This window comes from Aegilops tauschii, chromosome 7, assembly GCF_002575655.3.
Source record: "Aegilops tauschii subsp. strangulata cultivar AL8/78 chromosome 7, Aet v6.0, whole genome shotgun sequence".
Lineage (NCBI taxonomy): Eukaryota > Viridiplantae > Streptophyta > Magnoliopsida > Poales > Poaceae > Aegilops > Aegilops tauschii.
The window spans coordinates 446,854,448-446,871,351 of record NC_053041.3 but is presented as its reverse complement, the minus strand read 5'-3'; the positions used below and the strand labels follow the sequence as shown (position 1 = coordinate 446,871,351).

Below are 16,904 nucleotides of genomic sequence, written 5' to 3'. Positions count from 1 at the left end.
ACCTTTCACCAACCATATTGCATGTAGTAGTAGTACTTTCATAATCTCTTGTGGTGTGACTTGCCAGTACATTCAACGTACTGACCTACATGTCTGCAACATCTCATGTTGTAGGATATTATACGACGAGTAAGTGTTGCGTTAGGGTTACGATGTCTACACTCAACTTGCCGTTGGTGTTAGTGGGACTCTACAACCTTTGTTGATATTTCCGTTGTATGGATTAAGGTAATAGTATTTACATTACTGTTTACATGTGATTTTCTGCTATTTCATCGAGTATTGTGTGTGCTAGCTACTGATCCAGGGATAGCACATTAAGCACAAGAGACTTGGATCCTTATCGAAACCGGGTTGTTACAATCTGTGAAGAGAAACTGCGCCGCGTTGACGTCGACGATATATGGCACTTGCCCGGCGGCGGTTGCCGTGGACTACTGCCTACCGAGTTTCTTGGCGGCTTAGTATTACAGAGCCTTGTAATGGTCCGGCCATGGCGGCGTTTGCACGGTGGGCGACACCATCGGGTCACCGCGGCCCAGGCCGCGACCTCCACCACGTTCGCGACCAGCATGTCCGCCACCAACACGCCCTCCATCGACCTTCCGCGTCTTGAGTGTTTCCTTCTTTGCGGCCTTCGCTTTGACGTGGTGATTTTGTCGTGTCGCCGAGTTGATCTTCCGGGTGACCTTGATGCTCTGATCATCTAGCACCTCCACCACTTCCATCTCTGACAGGTTGTCCTTCGGTTCCATGCATCGGCGACGGGAGGGAAGAATAGAGTGGGAGAAAAGGACGGGAATTGGATAGAGAGCGGCGGGGTAGAAGAAGAGAAGGGGATTTTAGCGTGAAAACAATACGGGCGGCTACAAAAGCACGGGCTCCGTCTTCTTTTTTGATGGGCCAGGGGTGTTAAAGTCCGACATGTCTCGTGTCCGAACTCCTGCAAAGCCCTCACGCTTGGTTCCGGTTTGAGGGAAAACCATGATTGGGACTGCTCCGCGGACGGATTGGAATCGGCGTTGGATGATTTCCGGGGTCTGAACGTAGCAGCGGCGTCTAGACAGATACTACCGGTTTGAGAGTCGCGTTGGAGATGCCCTTACCTCTTACTGAGAGCTTTAAGATCGACGACATGTTCCATTTTGAAATTGTTCATTGCTTACTTGACAGATGGCAAAAGTGCCACTAGTTTTTTCCTCTCTTTTTTGCCGAGGAAAATGGATTCAGTGTGGAAGTTATACTTCAACCGATTCTCAAGGTTACGAAAATAACTTCCGGACAGCTGCTAGGAGACTTAACCAATGTCGTCACGCTGTTACTGGGCATGCTATGCTATCATACACAATACAGCACATAAAAGCAATTGGCATGCATCTGAGAAAAAATGTATGAGCAGAACCTCAACAACATCAATATCGACGGAGACAAACAATTTATTTACCCAGCTCATCAGAACAGTTAATTTGGTCTCTGGCATTCACCTTTCGCGCATTTCTTTACAGCAACTATTGGAAATGATTCAGATTATATGCAAGTTTCTTTGGTTAACACACTGCTAAACACAGCAAGGTCCCTCGCGTTAAAATGTAGGAGTATTTCTTAAACAACTGGTTGAAGTAAATCGCGGCGATCATGTTCTTTGACCTAGCCACCTCACAGCTTCCCATGGAAGAAGTTTCATCATTCAGAATAAACGAGCTTTGCAACTCAATCCCTAGGAGGCACATTATGATCCAACTGTCTGGCACATTTGGGGGGCTCGGTTGCAAAGAAGCTGTGAAACATCCCATGTACAAGATGAAGCTGGAATCCTAGGTTCGACCTCCATGATTTGGGGGACTGACAAATAAGAAAGCCAGACCTCCATGATTCAATGCCGATAACCCTAGGCTCAAAACAACCCTGCAACGCCATGCTGCAACGTACAGCCGGAACTGAGCCATTAGGAACAGACTGCCTGTGCGATACTGTCACCTGGTATATCAACCCTTATACCATGATGCAGATAGAAGTACAAGTTCCCTGATCTGGAGTCTACACATACTCCTCCAGGCACATATTGTGTTGGGAGTCGGACCTGTTGCATCAAGCACTGGCCCACTTAGATACTGGGTTCTGAGAGTGCGGTGCTTGATATTTGGTTGCAAGGGAGTGGGAGTACAGATGGTAAGCTTCTTGGATCTTCATATCCTGTGAGTTTTGACTGTCACAGGACATTACACGTCTAACGAGGGTTGAAGGATTGCCTGCAAAAGAAGGAAGGCATCAGTAACCCCACAACATCATCCAGAAGATTTTTAACTCTCTTTGATGGTAGTGAAACGAAAAATGTTAACTTGACAAAAGTAGAACAACGTGATGTTTAACTCTCTTTGAGCAATGAATTTGTGCTTTCCAAGATACATCAAATGCATGCTTTATACTAGATGATGCCGTGTGCATAATCCTCTGAAGGTATTTTAGCAGAGTGCACTACCGTTGGACGCGGGGGGTGGGTGGGATGTATATGTCAGAGTATTGCATCAAAAGATGGCACCGAATACTCCAACAGTTGGATGGCCAAACTAGACTACCCAGTGGCGGGCCCACCTCAATTCAAGGGTATTCCCATTATTTTTGTCAAAAAAACTAGATGTATATAGTGTATGCCATATGCATATACAAGATAAAACAAAACTGATGTAATAAAATGTTCTAACCAAGTATTTCAGCCCAAAAACAGAAGCTAGACCAGCTCCTCCTACTCTCCCTCACCACCCACGACATGACCCATAGGCCAAATTGGCTTCAGGCTGCACTGTGCGCACGCATCAGCCAGGCATCCATCGCTGATACAGTTACCTCCATCGAAAGAAAAATCTATCAATCCATCCAGTAGCAGACGAACCAGGCAGCCAGGGCTAATTGCCATCGGCCATGACCGCCTGATCACATGCGCGTACAACGGCAGGCACTGGTGGACGGCGCGCCAACGCATCCATCCAGATCCCAGATTCCAGATTCCAACGGCATGGCATCCATCCCTCGGCCCTCGCTCCCTCTTGTACTGATCTCGGCACACATTAGTCTTCGATTTTAAAGCCACATCCCACTGGTTCAACTATTTTGTCTATTCAAGGTCTAATTGCTAATTAGATGTGTTCATGTGGCTTGATACATTACCACAATTTGAATTGGAGTCACACCTCTCATCCCAATTCTTTAGTTGAACTAAATTGATCTATTACTGCAGGCGTCGTCTTCTTCTCCTATTGTCCAGCAGGCCGAAGGCTACATGAGCATCATCAAGCACCAGTAATAAGAAACTTGTCCTTGATGGTGACAAGGTTGAGTCCACGGTAGTCGATACAGAAACGCCAAGTACCATCATGCTTTCTGACGTGTAGGACGGGTGATGAAAAGGCCGATGAACTACGGCGGATAAGGCCACAAGCCAGCATCTCAGCACATTGTCTCTCCAGTTCATCCTTTTGAATAGCCCGGTAGCGGTAAAAAGGCCGTACGGCAACAGGCTGCGTCCCTGGAATAAGGTGAATATGATGGTCATGGGCGCGCGGCGGCGGCAGTCCCTGGGGCTCGGCGAAGACGTCTGTGAATGCGACCAGGAGGCTGTCGAGGAGGTCCTTGCTGTTGCACACATGTAAGTGGGCAGGCCGTCCTGTTGAGCCTAGTCTTGACCACTCCACGCGGTGATCCCTGTGCCAAAACGATATCCACTGGGTATTGAAATCCCATAGAATGGGCCCCAAGGTTTTGAGGAAGCGCGTGCCGAGGATGACGTCAAATCCGCCCAACTGTATGGCGTGCAGGTCGACAATGAAGCGTTGCTTGCCAATCATGATAGCAGCATGCTTGAGGAGTCCATGGCAGGTAACCTTATCACCATTAGCGACCGTGACCCCGAGGCAGCGGCCGGAGGAGAAGGGCAGCCCCACGACATTGGCCAGCTCCTCGTGGATGAAGTTATGAGTGCTACCGGAATCAAGCAAGGCGACGAGGTCACGATCCCCGACGCGAAGAGCGACCTGCGTGGTGTCGCTAGTGGGAATCCCTGTGACAGCCAGAAGCGAGATTGTGGCCTCCTGGAAATCCGCTAATGGCTATTCTTCTTCGTCTGCTGACTGGATGTAGAAAAGACGTTTGCAGCGATGGCCCCGAATGAACTTCTCGTCGCAGTTGAAGCAAAGGCCTTTGGCGCGCCGGTCGTCCATCTCAGCCAGGGTGAGCTTTTTGAATACGAGCGGCGGCGTGGAGCTGGAGGATTCAGACAATACCGCACCAGGGTTGGCCATGGGGCGAATTTGGCGGCTTGGCCGAGCAGCGGCGGCCGTGGCTCCGGTGACAGTGTTGAGGTGCTCAAACAAAATTGCCAAGTCCATAGCCACGTCTAGAGTCGCAGGTTTAAGCATCTCGACCTGAGTTTTCATGGGCTCGCCCAATTGTTGGTGAAGATATCACGCTCCTCGGCGTCGGCAATTGGGTGCACACGAGAGAGATTCTCAAGGAAACGCTTGGAGTACTCCGCCACGGTGCCGGAGCGGCGAGTGAAGATCAGCTCGCCAAAGGGGTTGGCGTGTGTCGGCGGTCCAAAGTGGTTAGAGATGAGTGTTTGAAACTCTCCCCAGCACGGCCGCTGGCCCAACTTTGCCTCGAGATGACCGTACCATAAGGCGGCGACGTCGGTGAGGTGGTAGGAGGCGAGCCACGTCTTATCGGAATCCTGCGTCCGCTGGCCGAGGAAGAACAGGTTGCAGCGTGTCAACCACGGCCGTGGGTCACTCGCCCCATCAAAGAGGGGGAAGTCAATTGTAGAGTCGCGGAGCACGACCGGATGGATCCGACAGGGCGGCCCTGTCCCCGGCGTTGGACGTAGCCGCAAGTGGCTGCATGAGCCCGAGGCCACCAAGTTGAGGCATGCCCTTGCCTTCAAGACGGAGGAGGGCCGGATTCTACGCGCGTTGTTGCTGTGACGTATCAGCGAGCTGGCCCTGGAGCTTCTGGAGCGTCTCGGCGATGGACTTGAGGGTGGTGCGGTCAGCCCTCGCGGTGTGATTTTCATCGGAGAGGCTGGTGAGAGTCGCGACCACGGCTTCATGGTCCGCCTGCTGTTTGGCGGTGAGTTCTTCTAGGGTTTGCAGAAGGGGCGGCGGAGGGGCCATGGCAGCCACCGGGATCGAAGGTGAATCTGATACCAGGTTGTCACGGGCTGGGGTTGGATTGGACCGGAGGTTGCAGCCGTGGGTGGTCGGAGGACGAGGGCGAAACTCTCATCGGCCTATGGTTGGAGAAAGAGGTGAGGAGGGGGCACCGAGGCGCAGGCGCACAAGGTGAGAAGATAGATTATTTTCTGGTTGTACTCATTTGATCGCATAGGGGTGGCTATAAGTAGCCTATTACAATGACGTGACAGACTCCTGGCTATAAGTAGCCTATTACAATGACCTGACAGACTCCAACTCTAATTGGGTGTTGGCAGGGTAACCTTCTTCGGGACTAAACCTTTCCAACTAAAACCCAGACTCTTTAACCTAAATCTAGAAGGACTCTATAATTAAACCGAGACAGAACTAGGGTGGCCCAGGGCCCTTGCGCCTATAAGTCTGGCCCCACACGACACACTAGGATCATCTTAATATTAACAGTCGCTCTGCATGTTAATTTTATTTAATACTACCTCCGTTCCTAAATATGAGTCCTTTTAGAGATTTCAATGCGGACTATATACGGATGTATATAGACGTATTTTAGAGTGTAGGTTCACTCATTTTGCTCCGTATGTAGTCCATATTGAAATCTCTAAAAAGACTTACATTTAGGACCGGAAGGAGTAGCTTCAAAGGAGAAAGAGACGCACATACTGTCAATCATTGCTAGGGAAAATGTGCATTATATCTACTAGTAACGGAAAATTTGGAGAAAGATTTGACCTTTTCCAACTACTTTTCATTAATCGAGGTTCACAAGCACGATGGTTTAATTTGGATGAAACCTTCAACGATTTTTTGTCAAGATCAACCTAACATTTTAGGACCCTGATAAGTGCCACACGTGTGGCACGAAGCAATTCCGTCCCGACTTTTTTGACGGCAAGTTTAGTTACCCGAGGATGGCAATAGCATAGCAACTTTCTGTTTGGATGGCAAGTTTCAGTATTTTTAGGGGGGTTTTTTCGGATGGCAATTTTAGTTGTAAAAAAGTCAGGGCGGTGTTACTTCATGCCACACGTGTGGCACTTATCATTTGGGACATTTTATGATTCAGGAAAATAGTGCCGCAAATTTCTACTTTCTACTGACCATTAGAACCAGCAATCAAGGTGTTCCTTCTGTTTCTTTGCCAGGGGGTTATCCTCACAAAAGATAATTTGGTTAAATGTAAATGACAGAGGGACACATAACGCAGCTTTTGCTATGAACAGGAGACCATTCAGCATTCTTTTATTACATATTAGCATGCATTGCATGGCAGGCTGTTTATTTAGTATTTAACATTACTGCATCCTATAGTATTTCACATATATTTGGGACGTGGCTGCAGGGGGGTAGATAAATCGCTACAATCGCTTTATTATGGTCAGGGCTGGAGCAGTTTTTTGGTCTATTTGGGTTTGTAGAAACAGTACTCCCTCCGATCCAAATTAATTGACCCGGTCTCTATACAACCTCTATACAATGTTGTATAGAGGCTGCGTCAGGCCCTGTTTGGATTGTCATGTTCTTTTTCAAATACACCTATAAACAATACAGGTCACGGCTCATCGTTTTGTTTCCGGCCGAGAATTGTTGAGCGGACGGTAAGGTACAGGTGTAAAATAAACACCTCCGTATTTATTTACAACAATCCAAGCGTGGCCTCAATTAATTTGGATTGGAGGGAGTATTATTTTTTACAACAAGGTCTAACCTTGCAGGCAGGTGCTACGATCGTGTATCAGTTGGCTGCAATCATGGGCGTTGTTACAGAAGGTGTAGCACAACAGAGCTTGGCACCAAGAAGCTAGAGTGGCTTACCAGGGAGTTTATGTCCTGGTTTGGATGGCGTGCTAGTGATGTAGTGATAGGCTTCTCAGTCTCTACTCTCTAGTGATGATATCTGTGGCCTGTCTTTTTCATTAGGCCTATAATGTTTAGTGTGGTTCTCCTTTTTGATGGCTTGTAATAAATAATGTAATAATCAGGGCTGCATGTATCAATGATGCAGAGGCCAGGGCAATAAAGCTTTCATTTTACAAAAATTACAAAATTAGAACCAGCAATATAAGAAAGTAATGAAGAAAGAACAAAGTCTTTTAGTTAGGACTAGATGATTGAATGGGACTGAGACTCTTGCCAAAAGAAAGGGTGCAAGCAGTTTGAAAATGGATGTTTTATTCTTCATGTTGCATCATTGGTGATATCAATACATATTATGACTGGATCATACCTTGTATAAATGATTAGCTGTCTAGATCCCCTCCCAGTAAAAGAGATTTGAGTTGGAGACAAGACATTTACCTTGGCAAAGAAGAATGTTTCCTCTGTGTCGAAACAGCTGATCCATTTTCGCCACCATTTTCCTCGAGTTCAGCGAAGCGTTTCTTAAATTGGTCAACAGCACTGCAATACCAGAAGATGCAAGCGTATCAGACATGGATGATGACTAAGAGAAGATAAACAAGTGTGCAATAACATATCTAACCTTAAATGAACAAAGTTTCGTCTGTCTGTTCCACTGATATGCTCCTTCAGTAATTGAGGATGATACTCCAAAATTTCTTCAAAGATCAGTTCCTTGATGTCCTCCTTTGTTACTCTACGACCCTCAAATTCGAATTCAAGTTTTGGTATCGGTTGACAAGATGGTTCTCGCTCTACCTTTGCTAGTCCATTAAAGTATGGATCTGCCAATGCCTACAATTTGCAGATATATCAAGATCACAATATCTTGTACTGCCAGATGCAGAACATGGGACCAGTTAAGATTCATATATATGGCATACCTCTTCAGCAGAGGGACGATCCTTTGGATCAAAAGCTAGAAGCCTCCTAAGCAATCGTAATGCTAATGGGTCAGCCTTTGGAAATTTCTGCGAAAACGAAGCAGGCTGTTTCTTCCGCATGCATGTCAGATATTTTCTTGCCTTGTCATTCCGCACCTTAGCAGAGGTAGGACAGTAGAAAATTTTATAAGCAGACAGAACTATAACTTTGACAGCAAACTTCCAAAGATCCATACCTGAGAAATAGCATCTAACGAAGGTGTCCCCAGAACATCAGTTATCAAATCCAGCTGGTGAACAACATTTTTACCAGGAAATAGAGGCTTTCCAATCAACACCTCGGCAAAAATGCACCCTATACTCCATATATCAATAGCTGGTGTATACTGCAACCCAAAAGATGGTAAATTTCAGTGACACGAACAATTGGCCATACCAACTCAAATCAGGACCGGGGGGAGATCTTGTTTACAAAAGAAATATAACAGAAAAACAATGCCACAACTGTGGTCAATACCAAATAAGATGATTTGTAATTGGGACAGTCAACTTCCAACTGGGACCATTTGAATATTTCTTTAACCCAACTAATGCTATGCACTGTTCAGTTGCTCAAGTAACGGATATGTTTCCAACTTTGCAATAAGCAGCATGAGCAAAAGAAATTGTGCGGAAGGGATCCATTTACTTGTGGAAGGTTGTTAGTGATAGTTGCTATCTATCTTCTCTATTGTAAATTAAGAGGGTGTAGAAACAGATAAATTGTGCAGAAAATAATTCAAACTCGACGGTAGCCACATCTGAATGGTAGTTAGTAAGCAAAACCGCATTCTTATTAAATTATAATTCGAACTCTATTCATGTTTCCCCAATATGGAATATGAACATGGTATGGCAAGATAGTTGCCACATGGTTTAGTTCCCATTCAAGTTATTTATGTGCGACAAACACTAACAGGCTGGAACAGGTTTCGGAAAGTGGTCTGGTACCTACTGGGCTCAGTGAGCCTCCAATGTGGAGACCTACCACGGGAATCTATGCAAAGGGAGGCATGTTGGCATTGGGGGCACAAATTCGTGGGACTTCAGAAAGCCTAGCCACCACTCCCACCCATGAAAGCCTGGCCGTGCTTGTCAGTGCTAGCACCCTAGCAGGCTAGCACACAGCGTTCCCGCTTTTATACGTGTGGATACCTTGAGAGGTGTTGTTGCGAGGCTGTCAGGCAAGGACAATCGCAACTTGTGACGGTCCAGAGGTGCTAGTGGAGGAACCATGAGGAGCTACTAGTACAAGTGTACAACTATGACTATTAGAGTATTGGTAATGATGTGGTCTAAAACTGCAGTGGTCCTTGGTATACAATATGTATACAAACATTTAGTGATACACGCAAAGACATGGGGTTCCAACCTTGCAGTGCTATCCATCATTCTATTGTTTGCAGCCATATGACAGCACAGTTACAAGTTTGAACAGCATACAATATGGGCTTATGAATCATGAGTGTTACTTCTTTATTGCCAATTTGCCATGGGACATTTGCTGATTTACAAGTATATGATGAGTTGATGGCATCAACTTTTCTGCTCAAATTTGCGCATACAGGTGTAAACAATGCATTGCACATTTTTTTGGTGTTATAGGCATATAAGACAGACAAATCCAAATATTAAAAAAAAAGTCAAAAGCGCCTCATGGCAATTCCCTCAATACTCACTACAATGTGAAGTGACTCGACTGTCAGGACCCTGACTGAACCCACTAGTGTTATATTCCTATTGGCACTTCGTCAGTTAACCAATGATCCAGATTGATCAAGACGAGAAGCAATGGACGGTCCAGATGGGCGCGGGCAAAAGAGTATCTTTACTGTTTACCATTTAAACTCAATTACAGTGTACTGTTTATCTTGCTGCTGCCGTCACTGCTGTAATTTCCCTCATACTCACCTCATGGCCAATTCCCTCATACTCACTACAAGGTGAGGTGACTCAACAGGCACGGGACATCAAGTTCCAGACCCGCATCCCAACAATGTCATTTACCAGCACCAGTACCATCACACAAAAATAATGCCTATTAGGTTGGCATCATCGATATGTATACATGTCAACCTCTCTAACTTCTGATTAATCATAAGTTCGTAATATTGCTTACCTTAGAATAGAAGGACCCACAAAGTTCAGGTGCTCTATACCATCTCGTTGCCACATAATCCTGAAAAGCGAAGTTTATGTTAATTTAGAAGTTCATTTGACAGGAATAGAAAACATTGGATGAGCAATGAAAGACTCCAGAGCAGCCCCAACGCCCTAAATTAATGGTTAGCTTCACAACCGTCGACCCCAATCCCACCCTAAAACCAAAGAATGGGGAAATGGCTTCATGAAGACCCAGTTAAAAGTAAAACTAGATGACATCTTATTTCAACTTGTATGTGACAGTGCACTGATCATTAGATATTCACTTTCCCTTTGTTAGAACCATTGTGTCTCGAATGAGGCAACCTGAAGTTCAACATGACAACAGGGAACAAAGCATGATTCGGTGGTAGTAAATCTCCAATTGTTAGTTAATAATATGACTAACAGTGGGTGTCACAAGAATAATGTTGGGAGTAAATACACCACCGGCTATTTGTTAGCTGCATCATGTAATGTGTTGTCACATGACAATACAATCAATTACGAACTGTGGTAAATAGCTGATCGAAGGGCCAGTTGGAACTTAAAACAATCAAGATAGAAACTTCGAGTACTGCAAGATCAACCAATAACATATGCTATTGAGATACAATAACAAAAGATATTGCTTACTGTCCAGAAGACTGTCGTAGGTGCATCATTGAATGCAACTCTCGCCAAGCCAAAGTCACAAATTTTGAGTTTGCAATTTGCATTGGCAAGCACATTCTTGGGCTTCAAATCTCGGTGATAGACATTTGCTGCATCAAAGCACAAACAATACTTAGCCAATTCTGATCATATGTAGCAACTGAAATGATATTATATAATTTCCAACGTTAAAAAACAAACATGCAAATACAAATAGAGTATGGAACCAAATATGCTATGGTTTCGGTAAATACCAGACTAGCCAAAGTTGACACGGATTCAAAAAATAAAGGAGCAACCTTTTACTTTTATTTGTGCAACTAAATATCTGAGTTGTCATGTGCAATGCTGCATCAGTAATCAATACCCAGATACTCAGATCAGCATGCATTAGTGGGCAAATGCAGAACGCCATAAGCCTAACTCTACGTACGAGGCGGAAGACCCAGCCGCCGCCCCCATGTCGCCCGCATTTGGTGACTCGGGGGAAAACACCAGCCGCCTCCGCCCGTCCCCGCCTCCTCTGCCTCCCGCCACGCCGCCGCCAGAGAGCCGGCCGGCGAAGCCGCGCCGCGCTCCGGGATGATGGCGGCGGGGCGTTTTTTGCCCCTCACACCGCCATACCTTCGTCCCGAGCGACGTCGCTGGCGGCTCCTCGAGCGCTTCGGCCCGGCGGCCAGTCTCGCGCGGGTGCTCTCCTGGACGCGATGGGCACGGGCGGCTCTCCAGCACGGCGGATCTGGCTGGCGTGCTTTGATCCGTGCGCAGGCACCGCGTTGCGATGATGCGGTGGCCGGGCTTGGCTCCGGCGTATCGCGCGGGCATCCGGCGTGCCCGCTGCTCTCTGCCAGATGCGGGCGGAGGTGGTGGCCGTGGATCTCGGTTATCGTCCAGATCTAATATCGGCTATGGTAGCGCGGTTGGGGGCCTGACAGCGCCGGGTAGGCACCGTGGTGGTGCCGATGGTGGCCGGCCAGACGGCGGCAGGCTAGTTCGGGGTGGCGTGAGGGCCTGTTGCCGTGAATAAAGGTGGCGGTCCTCGTGCTCTGCTCGAATCACGACAACGTTCGGCATGATCGGCCCTCCTTGATCTGGTCATCGACGGGTTCCGGAACTGCTGATGGTGATCTTGCTCGGGAGATCTGGTTCGGACCATGCGCGTCAAGATCAGCCTAGGAGGTTCTGAGGGCGCAGCACAAAGCTCTAGAGTTTGTTCATACCATGGGACATGTTGGCCTCTCGATTTCCATGGAATAGACGGCGATGGAGAAGGTCATGGTGGCTGAGATAGGAGGATCAGTTAGTCGGACGGGGCCTTGGTGGTGATGGAGTCAGCCTGGTGTTCGATAACTTTTAGAAGCAGCACTGATAAGTGGGGGCAGCAGCATTGCAGGATTTCATTTTTTTATGGTGCTCTTTGGGTGCCGAGTCGTGACTTTCAGGGTGAAAGCCTAAGGTCTGACCTTCATTGGTTGTGCCTGGCAATTGCCTTGCTGAAGGAATTGTTTCGAGAGCTCGGACTTCCTTCAGGGTGAAAACCTAAGATCTTGGATCGGGCAACGACGCCGCTTGTGCACTGGTCCCTTCTTGAAGGTGTTGCTTTTGGAGGCCTCTTACGTTTTCTGGGTGTTGTATTTGGTGGTGGTTGGTGTGCTACTGCTGAGAGGAGTTGATTGCTGAGAGGAGTTGATCGCTGTGGCGGGACCTTTGTTTTTCCTTGCTTTTTTGTTTTTCTCCTTTGGCTGTGTGCATCCTGGATGTCTTGTGACATCTTGTAGGTGCAGAGGCTGGGTGTAATTGGTATCTTCGCGATATTAATATATTCCCCTTTCCAAAAAAAAAGGTGATTGCCATACACAATGATACAAAGAGGTTGGGGCCATAAACATCAGGGTCGGGGTCCATCGCGTATACAGACACAGGAGCATATTGCAATAACAAGTCTACATGCTACAACAGCATTGCTGCATTTCAAACCAGGCCTTAGATGCAGGCCATGGCGCGCATTCAGAACGACTATCATCTCGACCAAATTGTACCAAACTTTAAATCAGTCGACCCATTCAATAGATTGTTAATTAGAACTCATGTAATTGTTCCAGTGCCATCTCAATAAAAGAAAGAACATGAAGGGGGAAAAGGGATGAATCAAATCATCAAATGGTTACAAGTGAAATTTGCATGCAAATTAGCATACAACAATGCAAGTGCAAGAAAGAAACAATAGTCAAACAGCTACATGGTCGTTCCATAAGAATAGAAGCGCACGTAACATTGATCTTCATAAACTAAAGACTGTGAGGAAGTGCATACCTGTGTGCATATATTTCAAAGCTCGAAGCATCTGATACAAGAAAAACTGATAATGCTCCCTCGTCAAATCATCATTAGCCTTTATTACTTGATGAAGATCTGACTCCATAAGTTCGAAGACAACATATATATCTTTGAAATCCTTTTTGGATGGGGGGAGCAAGATATGCTTTATTTCCACTACATCAGGGTGCCTAAGAAGCCTGAGAAGCTTGATTTCACGGAGTATGCGTGCAGCATCCGATATATGCTCAAATATGTTGTGTATCTTCTTTATTGCAACCTTCTCTCCTGTTTGTGTATCATTTGCAGAACATACAAGTCCATAACTACCTTTGCCTATGACCTCCAGAACTTTGTATCGATTAGTATCGCCATATTCAGTAAAGAAATCAATTTCCGCTGCACTCTGAATTAGAGAAAATAATCAGATAACTAATACTGTTACAGATTAAACCTACGAAACACAGAAGACAATGACCATCCATGATTGTACTACCACTTGGTTACTCTATGATCAAAAGGAAAATGTGTACTTTTGACCCCTAAACTATTGTTTTGGGTGTAGATCTGGTCGTCAACTCCTAAAACGGACACTTTCACCCTTCAACTCTCGGTACTGTATACTTTTGCTCCATCGAGGTGGTTTTGACTGTTCAAAAATGATTTTGATCGATGTGGCATCTACATGTAGGCCAAATCACATATCTGCAATCTTACCAATTTCCTCCCAGAAATTCCTAAAATTTAATTAAGAAGCAGAAAAAGGCAAAAAATATATATGTACTTCAAACGAAGATATCAATGAATCTAGTAAAAAGACATCAGTTTTGAAGAAATGGAGAAAACTATCAGAAAGGGGAAAAAGGAGTAAAAGCATACACAGCATAATGGGGTAAAAAAACTTGAGAAAATCATTTTATTTACAAAAATCTAAGATTTTCAAAAATCAAGAAAACAAAAAAATAGTCAAAAGGAAAATCAAGAAATTGCAAATAAAAGGAGATTATGATTCTTTTATTAAACTGATTTTCTTCTAATAAACCAAAAAAATGTCGGATTTGCTCCTTTTTTCTCTCAAATTCCTTGTAAATACAGAATATGGAATATCATTTTAATTATATTTTTCTTTTTTGTTTTCTTTCTCTGCTTTTTAAATAGGTTTGTGGATTTCTGAAACAAGATTAGTGATGCGGCAGACACATGGTGCTGGCGCTGCATCAGTAAAAACCTCTTTGAATCAGTCAACCCGCCTTGAGTGACAAAAAGTACACGAAATGACAGTTCCAGGGCAAAAATATCTGGCCGTGGGACCAGATCTACACCCAGCCAATAGTTTAAGGGGGCAAAGATACATTTCCGAATCAAAACACTGCTCAAATTAATCACAGATGTTCAGTGGTACTCCCTCCGTACTGAAATTCTTGTCTTAGATTTGTCTAAATACGGATGTATCAAGTCACGTTTTAGTATTAGATACATCCGTATCTAGACAAATCTAAGACAAGAATTTTGGGACGGAGGGAGTATTAATGTCAAAACCAGAGCAAGTCCCTCTCCGCCTACAAATTAATAATCTAGTGTCAGTACGGCATAGCTTGCAAGCAAACAGTGGACTGGAGCAAAGGTTTTCCGCTGTTACTACCAGGTACATATAAAGATATTCCTTTAGGGTGTAATCACATACTCCAGAGCCAAGAACTACGCACACCTCTGACATTGCAAATTTACAATTCACTTATAGCATGTGGAAAAATAAACTATTGCTACCAAAGAGTGAAGGAGGTGTCCCTAGAACCAGCAGCTACTTTGTAGAATAACAACATTAGCAAACAAAAATGTCCCAAAGTCACAGCATGTCACCTAGTTTTATTCGCTTAAACTAATATTGAACCCACTTTTGGACCTCTTACTCGAATTGCCATCATTCCCAACATTTTTCACTGCTCCCATCTAAACAAGCAAAGCCAAAGAATCCAAGAGCACGAACCTTCTTGCGTAAATCGTTGTTCTGCATCTCGGAGCCCGTAGTGGAAGCTTCCCAAGATCGACCTTTCTTTCTTTCTTTCTTCTCCTTCCCCCCCACGATCCCACCAGACACACAGACCGGCCTCTCGCTCAGGCGTGGGTCAGCCGCACTTGCCCCACCGGCTCCTGCTCCGAATCGCGGTCCCGCAGTCGTTCCTGCTCCTCATACACCCCTCGCCGCCACCGTACGTGGCTGCCGCGGCCGCCGCCACGGCCGGGTTTTTGTACGGTTCGGGAAGATCGCGAGCCGGCGGCAGTCGCTTCGGATCTGGGGGGAGGGGGAGCGGGCGTCGTGCGTGGAGAGAGCTCGTCGGCGTGCTGTGGTGAGGCAGCGGAGGAAGCTGGGGTGACGATGTGGGAGGGATATTTTCTCTTCTCTTTCTCCTCTGTTTTCTCCGCGTGGTGAGGTGAGCTCCGCGTGCGTGGCAGCTATACCTCGTGGATTCTCGGTGGTGTTTCGCCGTTTCCAAAGGTAGATCACAAGACTCGGGCTTTCTTTAGACCAAAAATGTAATTTGTTCATGTCAGAGAAAGTGTAATGTCACTTATAATTTTTGTAGAAAATTTGTTATAAAATGCTAAACCAATTCTCGTATGATTATTCATCATTGGACTGCAATCAACATGACTACAATGGTTTATTCCTACCAGCAATTTAGAGCAACAAGAGTTTCTATAAAGGATACTAGAGTATCTCTCACCTGGCCTCATCGAGGGCGAGATCCGTTTCCCGAGTGGTGTGCCGCGGGGGCCTCTCGGGGGCTCTCCACACCGTCTGATCGCCTTGGCGGGCCCATAATGGGTGGACCGTGGGCGTGCCCAGGGCCACCATCATGGGGCGTCGTCGAACTCGCCCGCGAGGGCGAGGCCGTCCGCACCGCTTGATTTCCAGTGGCGTGTCGCAGGTGCTCTTCGCGTCGTTCGATCAGTCAGAACGGTGCACGCCTAGGGGAGAAGCCTCGGCGGTTAATGGCGGGTGGACCGCAGGGCACGGGGCCAATGTCACATGGTGTTTTTCGGCCTGCTCGTGCGCGGGGCCGTCTTCGTCGGGCTGTTTGTTCATGCTGGTCGGGTCTTCTGGCGTGTTTGCAGCGCCGCCTTGTGGGTGGGGTGAAAGTGCAACTAATCCCGGGGTGATTTTGGTAATTCATAACAACGTATGTCTCATTGAACTAATATACCTTCAAGATAAATATTTCAGGATGCTCAGTGATTGGCATGGCATGGACTAGAGATATGGACCCCTCAAAATGATAAGGACAAGGATTGGCAAAAGCTCGAGACTCTTCATTTTTGTTTAAGTGATCCAAGATCACATTGAGTCCATAGGAAAGCCAATAATATTAAAAGGGGATGAGGTGTTGCTTAAGGGTCTTGTTGCTCGAGTGCTTAGTGATATTGCTCAAAAACCCTCAGCCACTTTCTCCATCCAAATATGTCCAATACCTAAACTCCAACTCGGCCCTACCGATATTTTCAATCCAGAGCCACTGAGTTCATCTTGACATAGCCACTGTGAAAGGATCGAGAAGAGGTGTCTAGAGGGGGGGGTGAATAGACTCTTAGCAAGAAAAGTTGCAGCTTTTATATTCTTTAAGTTGAAGTGGAGTTTTAGCACAAGTTCAAACATTCACAATACATATCAAGCAAGCATGACAAGAGTATATGAGCAGCGGAAAGTAAATCATGCAAGTTGCAAGAATGTAAAGGGATGGGATTGAAGTGTGCAAACGCAATTTGAGACACG

General features: G+C 46.0%; 1 protein-coding gene across 1 annotated transcript; it reads right to left on the bottom strand.

The window, feature by feature from the left end:
* Positions 1–1,418: 1,418 nt before the first annotated feature.
* On the bottom strand, positions 1,419–15,678 carry LOC109738281 (mitogen-activated protein kinase 11). The gene is made up of 9 exons (XM_020297413.4): positions 15,120–15,678; positions 13,130–13,538; positions 10,799–10,926; positions 10,140–10,199; positions 8,218–8,367; positions 7,982–8,137; positions 7,681–7,892; positions 7,497–7,598; positions 1,419–2,249 (listed from the first exon to the last, which is right to left on the bottom strand). Exons 1-9 carry the CDS (start codon positions 15,144–15,146, stop codon positions 2,228–2,230), a joined length of 1,266 nt encoding a protein of 421 aa, XP_020153002.1. The 5' UTR covers positions 15,147–15,678; the 3' UTR covers positions 1,419–2,227.
* Positions 15,679–16,904: the final 1,226 nt, after the last annotated feature.